Source organism: Mastomys coucha, unplaced genomic scaffold, assembly GCF_008632895.1.
Source record: "Mastomys coucha isolate ucsf_1 unplaced genomic scaffold, UCSF_Mcou_1 pScaffold17, whole genome shotgun sequence".
Classification (NCBI taxonomy): domain Eukaryota; kingdom Metazoa; phylum Chordata; class Mammalia; order Rodentia; family Muridae; genus Mastomys; species Mastomys coucha.
The window spans coordinates 20,898,414-20,914,389 of NW_022196899.1; the positions used below are offsets into that span (position 1 = coordinate 20,898,414).

General features: G+C 43.9%; 1 protein-coding gene across 4 annotated transcripts in view; it reads right to left on the minus strand.

Moving 5' to 3' along the window:
- Fndc3b (fibronectin type III domain containing 3B) overlaps positions 1-15,976 on the minus strand; it is a 312,865-nt gene that overhangs the window by 125,381 nt on the left and 171,508 nt on the right. For all 4 annotated transcript variants that reach the window (XM_031376473.1, XM_031376475.1, XM_031376474.1 and 1 more), the window contains 2 exons: positions 8,174-8,417; positions 4,458-4,748 (listed from right to left, as the gene is read on the minus strand). In XM_031376473.1, coding sequence (XP_031232333.1) covers positions 4,458-4,748; positions 8,174-8,417 — 535 coding nt within the window. The remainder of the gene's footprint in view (positions 1-4,457; positions 4,749-8,173; positions 8,418-15,976) is intronic.

The window sequence follows — 15,976 nt, forward strand, 5'->3', positions numbered from 1 at the left end:
AGGGTCAGTCTCTGAGGGTGTGCTGGGCACAAGCCCTCAGTGAGGGTCAGTCTCTGAGGGTGTGCTGGCTTTGGACCACCGACTTGCTTTCCTGCAGGTAAGGCCAAAGGCAGGAGGACAAATGCAGGCGCTCAGAGCACACCTCGAACAGTTTAGCCATTAGCTCCCAGGAAGGCAAAATGGCTCTGTGGCTACACCTACTCAAAGAGAAGCTGCTCCTGGGAAACGAAGTTCAGAACTTGGAGTTTACTTCCAAAAACTATAAACATACACTGAGTGCCTACTGTGTGCTCAGCACAGCCCTGGCAAGGTGGGATATGAAACAGACACAGGCGCTACTGTACCCTACGTGCCCTTGCTTAAAGGTCTGCCTCTGGCAGTCCTTCACATTACAAGAATTGCCTTCTGCCTTCAGTATTATCCTCCAGTGAGTGTGTGTGTGTGTGTGTGTGTGTGTGTGTGTGTGTGTGAGTGTGTGTGGGTGTGTGTATATGTGTGTGTGTATATGTGTGTATGTGGGTGTGTGTGTGTGTATGTGTGTGTGTGTGGCTGTGTGTGTGTATATGTGTGTGTGTGGCTGTGTGTGTGTGTGTGTGTGGGTGTGTGTGTATGTGGGTGTGGGTGTGTGTGTGAGTGTGTGTGTGTGTGTGACCCAGAACCACTGGTTTGAAATGATGTTGAGGCATTTTTGGTTCAAAGTCCTATTTGTGCTTCTGAAAGAGTTAGCTGAGAACCAGGACTTAAAAAAAAAATTGGCGATCAACTGCCTCTATGTGTCTTTATGACCGTACCCGTTTGTAGTCTTTTAGGGTCGTTTCAACTACACAAAGAGTATGCCCTCTCCTGTTGCCTGCTCCGGTCCTAAGGCTGCACTTCAGTGTCAGGCACACTCGGGCATACACTCTATCACTGAGTCACACCCTCACCCATCCCTTTTCAAAGCCACTTGTTTACTGTAAGCAGCAAAGAAGTAAACGACTAAAGCCGACCCCCTGAAAACTGAGAAACTATGAAGTAACGATATTGGTCTTCTCCGAAAATGTAGACAGCATACCACAAGCAGAATGTGAAAATGAAGCACAACCCACATGCTGGGATGAAGGAGACACCCTGATCTTGAGCAAACGACATAAGTAAGCCAAAACCGTGTTAGCTGCAGTTTAATATTAATCAGGGCATTCTCAGAGCTTAGGAGTGGACGAGGGAGTGGCCAAACCGCCTCACCAGCCCCTATCTGATTTCTACCTCATGGTTAAGCCATGTGCAGAGAAGGACTGGCTGACACGGAAGGCATGAGCGAAGGACAAGGAAAGAGGAGGCATGTGAGCATATGAGCTAATCCGCCCCTGTTCCTTGTGAATGCTGGGTTCCTCAGATCCAAAGCAAATGGGAGCTCACCGTGCCCTTAAGAAAGTGCTTTGTATACAACAGACAAGGCCTCATGTTTCCTAACAATTCTACCTGTGTCCTCTCATATGAGGTAAAACACATGAAAATACCTGAAAACCCAGGCATGTCCGTATTTAGGGTAGAAGCCAGCGCAAGGCCAGCTGGAACGGAGAACACACTTAGGGACATGAATGGTGAAAGTTAAACTGCACATAGAGGAATGCTATGTGCTTTGCCAAAGCACGTTGGCAGCTGCATTAAGTTTTGAGCTAAGTTCAGCAGGCTTCATCCAGTCCACCTTCCTGGGTTCTCTTTCCCATGATCTTTCACTTGCACTTATTTCTCTGCTTTTCTCCTAAGCACCTATATCCTCCCTTACATCTAAGCAACAGTACCTTTTCATATTTGGTAAAAAGCTTCCCGTGAATAATCTATGCCTAAATGGGGAGGGGGCAGAGAGAGGAAAAGGGGATGAAGATAGAGGGAGAGGTAAAGAGTAAGGGGGAGGGGAGAAGGAGGGGAGATAGAGAGAGAGAGAGAGGAGGGAGAGAGGAAGGGAGAGAGGGAGAAAGGAAGAAAGAGGGGGGGAATATGATGCTATTGTTAAATTCTGCTAATAAAATACACCTTATACTCAATGACACATTACTTCAGAAGAATGATCAAACAATGTGTCAATCAAGACAAAAACAGTTTAAAATAGGAAAACCAATTCCAAATAGCAACTGAAGTATCATTTGACTGAAGTTGTTTTAACACAGAAGCATGGTTGAATAAGGTAGGAATATAGTTTATGTCTTTGTGGTAGACTGAATAGGTATGGCCCCCAAAGACTCATGTGTCTGAATGCTTGGCCCATGGCAAGTGGCATTATTAGGAGGTGTGGCCTTGACAGAGGCAATGTGTCACAATGGGGTACAGGGGTGGCCTTTGAGGTCTTGTATGCTCAACTCTGCCCAGTGTACAACACAATCTCCTTCTGCTGCCTGTGGATCAAGATGTAGAACTCTCAGCTCTTCCAAGAACATGTCTGCCTGCATGCTGCCATGTTTCCCACCAAGATGATAACGGATTGAACCTCTGATCCTATAAGTCATCCCAAATGAAACGTTGTCCTTTATAAGAGTTGCCTTGGTCATGGTGTCTGTTCGCAGCATTGAAGCCGTAACTAAGACAGCTTTAGAGGATCCAAGTGCATCTTGAGCAACACAGGAAGACCAGTACCTCTGAGAAAAAAAAATATTCCATAAACCAGGCCAGCACCTTTAATGGAGAGCTGTTTAAAAGACTCTCAGCTCTGGTTCTCGTTCACACACTATCTGTTGTGTTTAGTAATTGTCAGAGTACAACGACTGCATGACATAGGGAAGAAAAGGGAGATGATAAAGGACAAAATCAACAATCCACACTCCCCCAGCACAGTGGTAGCACCAGCTCCGGCTCCCCACTGCCTTTTCTTATGCTACAGCTTATCAATTGCAAATGGCTTCCCAAGAAAGAACCCTACCAGAAGGGTGTCTTGTCGGATGCCAATCTTCCACAGACAAGCAAATGTACATACATACCTTCCACCTTCTGTAGTCACAAAAGTTATCACAGCCAGAGCCACTGTTTTATGAACCACAATAAGGAAGGCTTGGGGCTGGAGATGGCTTAGTGCAGTGGTTCTCAAGCTGGGGTGTCAAGTGACCCTTGCATAGGGGCCGCCTAAGACCACTGGAACTCACAGATACTTGCTATTCGTAATAGTAGCAAAATTACAGTTACGAGTTGACAGTAAAAATAATTTTATGGTTATATGAGGCACTGGACTAAAGTGTGACAGCATTCCCCTGGCTTAGTGAAGAGCCTGCCTGCTCCAAGGATGACAGGAACAGGAATTCAAGTGCCCATGAAAAGCCAAGTGCGCACGTGTGCGCGTGCGCGCGCGCACGCGCACACACACACACACACACACACACACACACACACACACACACACACACACACAGAGTAAACAGGGACAAGAGGATCACTGAGGTTTCCTGGCTGCCAATGTAGTTCCAGGTTCAGGGAAAGGCCCTCTCTGAAAGGAGTAAGGTAGAGAGAGCGAGCGAGCCGGACACTCAATATCCTCCTCTGGCCTCTCTGTATGCACTTACAGAAGCAAACAACCACAGATATTAGCACGTATACCTGCCCAAATATACACCACATTCACAGACAGATGGACACACAGTCACGCACACATACACACACAAAGGGCTGGGTGCTTTATCATTTATCTGTGCGTGACATTTGTCCTTTACTTCTCAGTGTTTATTGAGATTTATAAGTTCATATAGTTCTCAAAACATTATCCGCTTTCTAGATGTCTCCATGTTTTTCAGCCATATATTCGCTTGTCTATAAAACTCTTTCAGCCTCTCATGTGTATACAGAAAAAGACTGCTTTTTTTCTCCTGTTCCAACAAAAATAACTCCCTCTAAATTTTACTTAAAAATGTAATTAAACACAAGCACGCCCCTCCCCCAGCCCCACCTATTTATCATCACAAGATTAACCTCAAAGTGTATGTACCCTTCTGAGCATTGTCCCTGCTCTCAGTGAGCCTGGCTCTCCACCACATTTTGGTCTGTGAAAGGCTCAGTGGGGATGCCAAAGGACATGCAGGGACAGACAACCTTACCAGAAACTGAACAAGAACATAATCCTGCCACACATGACCAACTCCGCTACAATATCAAATAAGTACAGCTATTGTCATGAGTAGTAACTACTTGGGATTGGAATTAGCCCATGCTTGCTAGAAAAATATTCAATTTGATTTCTTTCATATCTCTCAATATAGCCTGGGACAGCAGAAGCAGATTAAAATGAATACAGTTTCCAGTACTGTTTCTGAGATGAAGTTGATAGTTACATGGCAGTGGGATTTAAACATAAATTAAAAAATAATCATTACAGCAGTCCTAAGAAAGCAATAAGGTCCACCCACCTGTTCCCAGGAAAGAGCCACCCCCCACCCCCCGAAATAGAGCTCCCCTGTGAGAGATGGTGCCCTGCAGATGCTGGTCTGCGGCATTACCTTGCAGGTCAGAATCACTGGATTTGGGGCTGCTCCTCGCTCTTCGCTCTGTCTTCTTGATCCCAGGTCCACCGCCGCTGCCACCTCCCCCGCCTCCACTGCTCCCTCCACTATGGCCTTTCCCATAGCCGTTGTACACAGTGGCGCAGCTGTTCTTGTAGATGGTGGAAGGTGGGCTGCTGAGGCGGTTCTGGCGGTCGATCTGGCGCTCCTTCAGTTTCTTGTGTGGTGGCTTGCTGTACTGGTCTTCTCGGGTGATGTAGCTCGACATTCCATACAGTGGGATAATTTCTATAATAAATAATACAAGCTTAGTCTACATCTGCCACAGTGAGTGGTTACAAGATCAAATAACCTGACCCCTGGAAGAAGCAATGCAAAGTATTACTATGTGCATTACAAAATGTACTTTTAAACAATGCTGGATACATTATCGGTTTACAGCATTTATATTCCTTTCCAACTCTTCAAGGAGTCATCAGTTATTACAAACAGTAGGGCGCATTTAGAATTTCCCAATTGTTATGGTGAAAAAATGAAGAAGACAAGGTTATCCAAAGACTTCATGAACTGGAAAATTTATAAGTAAATCTGACCTGGTCTTTCTCAGTGTCTTTAGTAGATGCAATACATATAAGAGAATAGATGAAATATTCCTTTACATGGATAGTAGGCTCAAGACATTGCATCACTATTCTTGGAGATACAACAGTGTTTCTATTAGATGTACAGAGTTAACTATGATCTAAGAAGTTTTTTGAGGCATGAGAAAGTGTCAATGATTTGAGGAAACGATTAAAGAGAATAAAATGACATATTGTTAAGAGGAAGCAGACATAAAAGGAGAGGACAGATATGTGAAGAAGAAGAGCCGCCTTGGCAATCTGCAGCTATTTAACAACTACCATTTCAAACTTCTCTTCTGGAGTGGTGGGTGGAAGACAAGAGTGAGTGTCCCTGCTACACCCGGACACTTCTAACTAGCAAAGAAGACGTGGGGAACCTGTGATGTTCTTATGGTCTTAGGGAAGAAACTCAAATGTTTTTAAATTTTATTTTATGTGCATGAGTATTTTGCTGGCAAACATATTTGTGCACGACATGTGCCCACAGAGTCCAGAAGAGTGTCAGATCCCTGGGAACTGGAGGTAAAGATAATTGCTAAGTCACGCTATAGGTGGTGGGAATCAAAGCTAGGATATCCAGAAGAGTAGCCAGTGCTCTTAACTGCTGAGCCAGCTCGCTACTCCCCTTATTTTGTTAAAAGTAAAAAACATTATTTTTATGTGTGTGCCACATGTGTGCAGGTGCCACAGAAGTCAGAAGACAATGTTAAAACCCCTGGAACTGGACCCCGGTGAGGGTACTGGGAACCAAATCCAGGCCTTCTGCAAGAGCAAGAGGTGCTACTAACCATGGGGCCTCCTCTCCAGCCCCAAGAAGTTTTAAATTTGATTTTTAAATATTACATTTAGGCATTAACAGAAAATGCCAACATAAAACATCCAAATATCTTTCAGGAATAGGACTTCGCAAATATTCAGTGACCATATAAATTTTATGTCAATTGTGAGCATAAAAAGGGGGGACTAACTAACCATAATTTCTAGGGATGATTAACCAAAAGCAAGACAGTGCTGAGCAGGAAAGTACAGGAAGTTATATAATTTAACAATATTTCCACTGCTCAAAGATAAAACGCTATGTCCTTTGTATCCACACAACTTACATCTTTACAAGAGCGCCAGTGTGGTCTAAGGAATGTGAGAAAAAAAGCGCAGCCATATTCAGAAAGGATGTGTTTAAATTGACTATACTAGCATACGTTAGGTGGCTAGCAAATTCTCTAAACGGCACTACCTTTGAGAGTTAAAGTCGGCACCTACAGACACCTCTATAAGAAACATGTAAGGCACGGTGAGGATTTTCTAAACTTTGATGGTTCCAGGAGTTAATGTTTAATTGCTTTTAGTTACATACCTCGAGAAATCAGGAGAGGAAATGCTACAGAATATGGAAACTCCATTGGAATATGAAGATTTTGTTTTATTACAATCTTTAAAGCTAAAAATGGCACTTACATTATTTCTATGTTAGCGGATCAATGTTATTTTAATAAGTTAGATAAAAGTACATTGTGAAGTGAAGAGTGGGTGATGCTTATTTAAGTCTAACTATGGTTTGAATCGTAGTTTTACCTTGCCTAAGATTATAAATGTCATCACTTACACAAGAGTAAACTTTTTGGCATCCTAGAGATCAACTGCTAAATTAGGCACATCAGAGAGCATCATCCGACTGCAAATCAGGAGCCCAAACTGAAGAGTGTCAGAGCAGTCACAGCCAACCAGTCCTCTGAGACTCTCTCCAGTGTTTAATATCGATTGTGATGAAGCACTAAATACATTTTCACAAATTAATTAACTAAGAGAGGCACACGCCCATGACCTCAACACTTGGCAGGCCAAAGAAGGAGTTGCTCTGAGTTAATCTGAGCTCCAGACTGACACCATATCTTAAAAAAAAAAACCCAAGTTAACAATTTTTTTCTCAATGTCTTCATAACTATGCCATGGCTAGTGACAGTTTACTTCATGCTTTGCTCTGACCTTTCTAACTCTTCTATGAAAGCGTGTTAAATTCTTCTGACTACCAAAACAAAACAAAAACAAACAAAATAACCAAAATGTAGTCTTATGTTACGATAGGTTGTTGTCATTTAAAACACTCGCTTCAGATTTCTCTTTTGTTAATAATAATGAAAAAAAGATCATGTGAGATAAACAGAAAGGAGAAATGGGTAAGAGAAGTGGTGCTGCAGCAAAAGAAGGGGGGAGGGGAGAGAAGGGAGGGGAGGGAGAGGGAGGGGATAGGGGAGGGAGAAGGAGGGGAGGGAAGGGGAGGGGAGGGAGAGAGAGGGAGAGGGAGAGGAGGGGACTTGCTGAAAAACAACATACTCAATGCCTGAAGCCCTAAAAGCTCCATCTGGGAGTGAGGAGAGCATCCTGCCAAGCCTAGAGCTGAAGTCGAGCTGCGCCTCACTATCCGGCTCCCAGCATGCATTCGGACAGTCAAGAACTTCAGACTCAGCCAACACCAAGGTCAGAACTCTAAGGCACAATGCTGAGAATTCTGGGACTCTCTTCCTTTCAAGGCAAGTATCTGTCTAACAGCCAGTGACACTGTGGCCAAAGTCATGGCTGGTCCCAAAGGAAACACAGCTGCAGGAGAGCCACACCAACGGCAAGACAGTCGCTGAGCTCTGCCAAGATATATTCTTTGGAAAATCCAAAGGATATTGAGACTTCATACTCTTCTAACATTTGGAATGGGACACGAATTATTTCAATTTCCCCTTTCCTGGCAGACGGTGATGATGCCAAAGAAATAATAGGCCCCAGCTCTGCCTCAAGGCAGTGTTACATAACCAACCATACATCAACAACTACCTCACTTCTGAAACAAAGATGACCTATTCTACTCCTTGCTCTTGGTGAGGTGGGAGCAAGACAGAGCTGTCACCCACCCACAAACTGAAGGGATTCCTATGAGGCAGAATCCAAGGCAAAGGAAACTAGGAATCCTCAGGAGTTTGGTACCAGTGAGTCTACTTTCCACCTTGCTCATTCCACAGGAGACAAGAGGGGAGAGGGCTCAAGAGTTCTTAGAGTGTAGCCAGTCTGAACAAACCTGGATGACAGCTGAAACCTACTCACCTTGCTCACTATATATTGTGGGAGGAAGATGAGGCTGGGGGAAAAACTGGGGTGGCATATCTCCAGGCACGGTGACAGGTGGGTAGTAGGCAGTGTGAGAGTTCTGGATGAAGTGCGGATGGTGGGTCAGATAAGGGGGCAGGTGATGGGTTGGAGACATGGCTGACGGATAGCTCGGTGGGTAACACTCAGGCGACTGTGGTGTGACCACCACCCGGCGGACTCCGGTGCTGTCTTCAATCACCTAGGGAAGAAAGCAAAAGGATTGGATGTGATACACACTAGTAACAAGCATGCCCACAGCTGGGACCGTATCTCTAACTTCCCTGTTCCCCACACAAAGGAATTAGTAACTTCCCTTTATTTGAGTGACTCTTTACCCCATAAAACGTTTTTAAAAAACCATTATCTTGCTAGTAAATCTTGGATTTGTCATAAAACTTTTACGATCATAACAATGTTACTGGGCAAGTAAATAGAATGTGTATTTAAACTGATGGTAGGAGCACCTTTGTATAGAACCATAAGATGTATGGTTTTACAGAAGAGAGTCTACGAGTCAATACTTCCAGGGCTGGGCTTCTAGACCATCTGACAACATCCGCTCTACCTCTGCTTTAGTACACACAAGCCATTGGATATGAGGAAACACAGGGACACCGATATCTAAAGCCACCGAAGTACACTAAAACATCATTTACCTGGACTAAGAAGGTGGACACGATGAAGGGATTCTGACCAATGGAAACTTGAGCAGTCTCAAGTCAGGAGAGTCAACTTTGCACCTAAACAGTCCAGCTTTCAGCCAAGAACCCTGGCGCAGGACTCCACAGCCCAGCCAGCAGCTCACCTGCGCTTTCCTCAACACCAAGCAGTTCTGCGCTGGCACAGAGCACTGTGCCAGGCAATGCCTGCTGGCCTGTGCAGTGGCACTTCACCCGAGTCAGTCGACACAACACGAGCAAAGGCACAGTCCCTACGGCAGACGGCACAGTGAAAAAGCAAAGCTATGAGATGGCACAGAGAGAGAGAGCATGAAATGACAGTCACACAGCTGACAGAACAGACTCTAGGTCGGGCCTGTGTGGAAGACGACAGCAGAATCAACTCAGGAAGCTGAGGGGATAGTGCAGTTGTAGAGGAAGTGACCTGGCTTTGACCACATTAAAGAAAAACAGCATACACATGCACGCACACTCAGGTACACAACAATGAGCTGGAAATCCAGGAACGGGCTCACTGAAACTTGGTTGAATCAATTATTTAAGATAATAAGGCACATGTTCTGACAGGCTTCATTTATGGTTTCCTTTTCTTTTTAATGCTTGAAAGAGAATCTGTATATTGAAATAGATTTTTTTTTCATTGCATTTCAGGAGGTTGATAACAAGACAAAATAAAATAATTGTATTATCTCTAACAACAAAAACATACCCTTTGCTTAGTTTCATGGAAAACAAAAGAAGAAAAGAAAACAGTACCGCTGAAGCCAAACTGGAGAGAGTATAAGTACCTAGCCCACATCTTAGTGGACCAGTAATTGTGACTTGAATTACCAGCCACTGGTTGGTCTTTATGTTAAGACAACAGGGACTGGAGAGATGGCTCGGTGGGTAAGAGCACCTGCTGCTCTTCCAGATAGCCCAGGCTTCTTTCCCTGTACCTACAGACCCTGTGGGCACCCACACACATAGAGTGCACATAAACGCACGCAGGCACACACATATGCACAAAAATTAACATAAAATTCTTTACTATGCTAATATTTCATTAAACTCATCACTCACTCCTTGAAATTAAGGCTCTGGCTCGTTCTCTCTCCTAGAACTCCGAGCAGCCTTTCCTGTCCGTACAGCTCTGAAGAAAGGCAGGGACAGACGGGTAGCATCTCCTCCTCTGTCGAAACCTTGGAGTACACACTTACAGCACACACTTTGTACAACTGCAGTACCAATGTTGTGGATGTTTCTCAGCAGTGACACAAACACTGGCTGTCTCCCGATATTCTCTTTCCCTCTCTATCTTCCATGTGTTCTGATTTCCTAAGACGTTCATTCAATCGTCAAGGCTCAGAAAGCAAAGAATTTTCCTGGAAGTTCTACTTTTCTTCCAGTGTAGCTATGTGGACTTGAGTGGAGCTCTCTACAGTGAAGGTTGTAACGAAAATAATTTATTCTCATGATCTTATTTCGGGCTTGCTATAAGCATGTTCCTCTTTTTTTCTTTTTTCTTTTTTTGAAAATCTTTATCAAAAAACTCTAACACTGAAAATTCCACTGGGGGCAAAATAACTGATACAGAGAGCTAAGGAGCTGTCTTCTTATATTATGAGAACAGCTGTCCTTAAAAAGTTGTTCCTAAAAATTAACACAATAAATTTACTCTAAAGAATAAATTATCTTTGTATGTACAAAACAGGTTCTAGCAAAATAAAAGTAAGTGGCGTTTTACAGCCACAAATTGATGCACATATTAAAACTGCCTAAAGCCCTGTTCTAATTATCCTGAATTATTCTGTGGGAGTTGTGAAAGATATTCACATGTACATACATTATAAGATACTTTCAGGAACCTGCCCTTATACAAACCAGACCTATCTTTCATCCTCCTAAAATGAACTATTAATGATAAAGTATAAAAAAAAAACCAAAAACACATGATAATTTGACTGCTTAATAACATAAATTATGGCACATTTTACTTATAAAATTCAATTATAAACTTTACCTAAGAAAATTGCTCTGACTTGCCTGAAGAAGGCTGAGAAACTTAGTAAAAATGCAACTTCAGAAATGGTGGTAATAATATTCCTTAATAGAAGTAATTATATATATATATATATATATACATATATGTGTATGTATATAGATACACTAGAAATATTATATTTACAATAGAAATATATATTACATATGTGTATATATAATATTTCTAGTAGAAGTCAAACATCTGAGAGAATTCAGTACAAAATTCCCAAGGCAAGAAAATATGCCTTCAATCTCCATAGATAACTACTGAGAAAAAAAAAACCTTATTCATTTCCTTTTGGGGTAAATAGAATTATGGCAATGCCCGGAGGCAGACCAATCACATATTCAACTCAACAGTGACTTGCTGACACGTAGCATTGCTAACCACTGAATATTCAAAGGTGAGGGGAAACCCAGCCTGGGTGCTAGAAGTGCTGTCACAAAACTCCACATAGGAAGACCTCACAAGTCGGAACAAAGAATGCTTCGTCCAAATTTATCCTTGACTCTGGGCTCAACAGAAGTGTCATTCATGTGTATTCAGGGAAGCAAGGAACTCTGGGAAAGGGGAGTGTGCTCTCAGATGGCCACCTACTGTGAGCTGCTTTATGCACCCAACCAAACCCCATCTCAAGTTCCTATGCTGAAGTGTAATGTCCAGGGCCTCAGAATGTGTGTGCAGGTAGTCTGTGATGTGGAGTGACATGAGGTCAAGAGGTGGTCCTTGTGACGTGACCTAGGGACTACGCTTATTCGGAAGGCAGAACCAGGAGTCTTGGAAGATATCCTGCCATCTTAGTCTCCAGAACTGTAGAAAGGTCCATTATGTTACACAGGCCATATGATCACGGTATGTTTTGAAGGGAGGGAGGCCTTTTAGTAAGCTAATGCACTATCTCGAGGGGTCCTGGGACAGGAGGATTGAATTCCAGTTCCCTTTACCTTAAGTCTCTAAGGCTTCTCTGCTGTGAAAAAATAGAATGAAGGAAAACAAGTTCATTCATCCTTCAAAAGCAGTAGCCCTCTTCCTCAGGCCACAGAAGAAAGGCAACTTGATGGCCAACATTACCCAGATCTGACTATCATGGTTTATTCAAATTTCCATGGAGCATTCCAGCTAAGCATTCTCTTTTTAAAGTAAGGACACTTAAACTACGGCTGTGTTTTACGAGACCCATTCTAACTCTTGGGATCAAATTCATTTTCATTTCTGAATGTTCTGAGCATAGGTGAACTCTCTCAGCTTAACATCTTGACACATCTGACTGGTGAGGAACTGCATGCTCCATTCCCTGCCTGAAGGGAAGTACCTGGTGAAGAACTGGACAGACAGGAGAGTGAGACACCTTGTAAGAGCAGTGCGTGCTGGCTGTTCTATGCCCCAGACAAAGGCCACGTGGCTAGTGTGGGTGCACCACATTAGCTAGGAGAGCCTGTGTCCTAGTTACACGAGTGTTCAAATGCATATGACCGAAAGAACCATGAAAAAAGCCAAAACAACAACACCCAGGACAGCCCAGAGACAACAATGAAGGGTTAAGGTCAATCCACAGCTGAACCCAGCTGTCACTTTTCAGTTCCCTGTCCACCAGAGAACTGGACTTGAGTTGAGCTAGACAAAGGGAGATGGAGCACAGAGCGTGGTTCTGGATGCTCTTAACTGGATGCTCTGTGGAAATCTGAACAAACTCCTTTGTTCCCAAATGCTTTCCTTCTACTCCCTGCAGCCTGCAAAGGTACAAGAATAAGGAGCAGCTTGAAGGGCAGGAGGCAGAGTGAAAACCCTTAAAGCCTGCTGCCTTGGTCAGCCATGATCCAGACAGTGGATACAGCACAAATATGGATACAGCATGGTTTGCCCACAGGCAGACTGAGGGAGCAAGGAACATTGAGCAGCTTAGATACAGATGCCTGGGACAAAGTGGAGAAAAGATGGTAAATTAACTAACTGACTATAACAATCAAAGGTAACTGTAATGGTTCCCAGCACCCACACAGTGTTTCACAATCATCTGTAACCCTGGCTCCAGGAGACTCGATGTTCTCTGATGGCCTCTGTGGGCACTTCATGTACATGGTGCACAAATGAAAAAGCAGGAACCCACTAGGATACATTAACTAGAAAATTAAAAAATAAAAAAATTAAAAATCAGATAGGATAAAAATTATTAATTTGGAAAGAAGTACTGTAGTAACTGTAATAAAATCAAAGGTGATTGAACACTGTGACTCCATTTCTGGATGTAACAGTTCCAATGTTACCATGAACGTGAACTAAGTAAAGAACAGCACGGTAACCAAGAGCATGGTAAGTGCCAAAGGGCCGTGCTGTGCCACGGCCGAGGACGGCTGTGGAGACACAGCTGTGCTCTTGGTTAATCATCATGGTAAAGTACAAAACAAACAGAAGAACTGCCTAGGTCCAGATTAGATTGGGCTCAAAAGGCCCTCAAATTCTTCTTCCCTCTATAAGACAGAAATGACCCCCACCACCCAGCAAGTGTTGATAAACACCTGTGATATGCCAGGCACCACTCAGAGAACTAGGTACCAATTCACAGATGAACAGTAACGGAGGCATCCCAGCCTTCTGGAGCCCCAGTGTTAAAATACAGTAATGACAAGTTCCAACAAGAGGCACATGCAAATAAATAACTGGCTGGCACGGGGCTCTACCTGTGTCTGTGTTCTCCTGCTGACCCATGATGCTGAGGTTGGAGAAAAGAAAAAAAGAAAAAAAGAGAAAATGCTGGACAGACAGAAGAAAACTGCATACCCCTGTGTGGCAAGGAGCCGTTTTGGGCACACTCCTTCAGTGCTGTAATTGTTCCTCATACAAAGAAAGTGAAATAGCCACAAATCCACTAGTAATAGAAAGTGAATATATCCACAGGTTCTCCTCTCTTCCAGGCACTTAGAATACTTACTAAGGCTTAAAGAGTCCAATTTTCTTATGAGTAGCTGCTGAGTAGGCCTGACTCTCAACTGGTCTGGGGAGAGGGCAAGTCTACACGCCCTTCTGCTCATGGCTTTCACAATGCTCAAAAGGAACAAAGCAATGTTTCTTCCATATAGACTATGGTTATATAAAAACGAAGCAGCCAGAGCTAATGCTTAGATATAAGCTCATTAACCTGTGACTACCTAATCAGACCGTGACTTCTCCACAGGGGCTTCTCCTGACGGCTGGACAACTTGCAGAGAATAGCCAAACAAGGTTTTAATGAAATGTGTATCCCATTTCCTTACTCGTGTGTATGTGTGTGCATGCATGCATGTGAGCCCATGTGGCACAGTGTATACATGGATACTAGAGCACACACACAGGCGTGCATGCATGCGAGCCCATGTGGCACAGTGTATACATGGATACTAGAGCACACAGGTATGCATGCATGCAAGCCAATGTGGCACAGTGTATACATGGATACTAGAGCACACAGGTATGCATGCATGCAAGCCAATGTGGCACAGTGTATACATGGATACTAGAAGACAACTTAGAGGACTTAACGGTCTCCTTCTATCATGAGGGTTTTAGGGATCTAGCCCAGGCTGTCAGGCTTGGTGGTGAACACGTTACCCACCAGCCATCTCTGCTGGACCACAAATTAAATTTAAATGCATTTATCAATCTATTTTTTCCTTTCTTCACGCCAAGGGATATATAATTCCAGTGAGTACTGATTTAGTAGCTAACGCCATCAAAGGATGGCTAGAGGTATGAATTAAGAAGCTATTCTTCTTGACCAATTTCTTTATTACATCAGTCAACTTGGAGAAAGACGACTGGTTTCCCAAATGACAAACGCCTACTTGGACGGTCAACTCTTTCCATATGCTTTTCAGATCTTTGGGTCAATATGAAGTGTTCCCTCAACACTTGAACAAGCCATTATAAATTAGTTTGAAATGTGGAAACTAAGGCTCAGGGCATCTGCTTAAGACATTTTACACATAAATTATCTGGAAAGCTAATGATGAAGGAGAAGGAACCACAGAACCACGGCCGACATACAATGAAAAGAACACTGAGCCAGGCAGACCCTACCAGACACTGCCAGGCGCTCTGGGTTTACCAAAGCAGTCTTTTTCATTATGATGCCTATACTGAATGCCACAATTTCTACCACATCAAGTAGGCATTTACATGCTCAGTAAAGAAAGTGGAAAAGTTACATGAGAAGTGATCACAGATCTGAACAGAGGCCTCCATTGATGGCCACATTATTTCCAAGTGTACCACAAGATCCTGCCTGACCCAATTTCTATCCTCTCCACAATGGTTCCCCACCTTTCTAACACTGCGAGCCTTTAATACAGTTACGCATGTTGTGGTGACTCCTACCCATAGAGTTATTTCATTGCTACTTCATCAGCATAATTTTGATACTGTTGTGAATCATAACGTAAATACCTGTGTTTTCCAATGGTCTCAGGAGACCCCTGTGAAAGGGTCATTCAACACACCGCATAAAAAGGGGGATTGCAATTGATGGGTCGAGACCCACTGCCCTGGATGTTTTAGGTTACAGAGGTGAAAGCGATGACTGCAAATGGAGTAAGTTCCCTCCGTAGCACCCTCTCCTGATTATCAGCTGGCGGGCATTCAGGGCCGCCATGGAAACAAGGTGCAGGAAAGTCTGTGGAGCACTTCCTATATCCCACTAACTCAGGTAGGAAGACCTACCCTAAACGAGGGTGGCACCCTTTCACAGGCTGGGCTCCCAGACTGCACAGGGGAGCTGGGGGCAACATCCACCTCTTTCTCCTTTCTGACTGTGGGTGTGACGAGACAGCTACTCCACGCTCCTGCCTTCTGACTGTGGGTGTGACGAGACAGCTACTCCACGCTCCTGCCTTCTGACTGTGGGTGTGACGAGACAGCTACTCCACACTCCTGCCTTCTGACTGTGGGGGTGATGAGACAGCTACTCCACGCTCTTGCCTTCTGACTGTGGGGGTGACGAGACAGCTACTCCACACTCCTGCCTTCTGACTGTGGGTGTGACCAGACAGCTACTCCACGCTCCTGCCTTCTGACTGTGGGTGT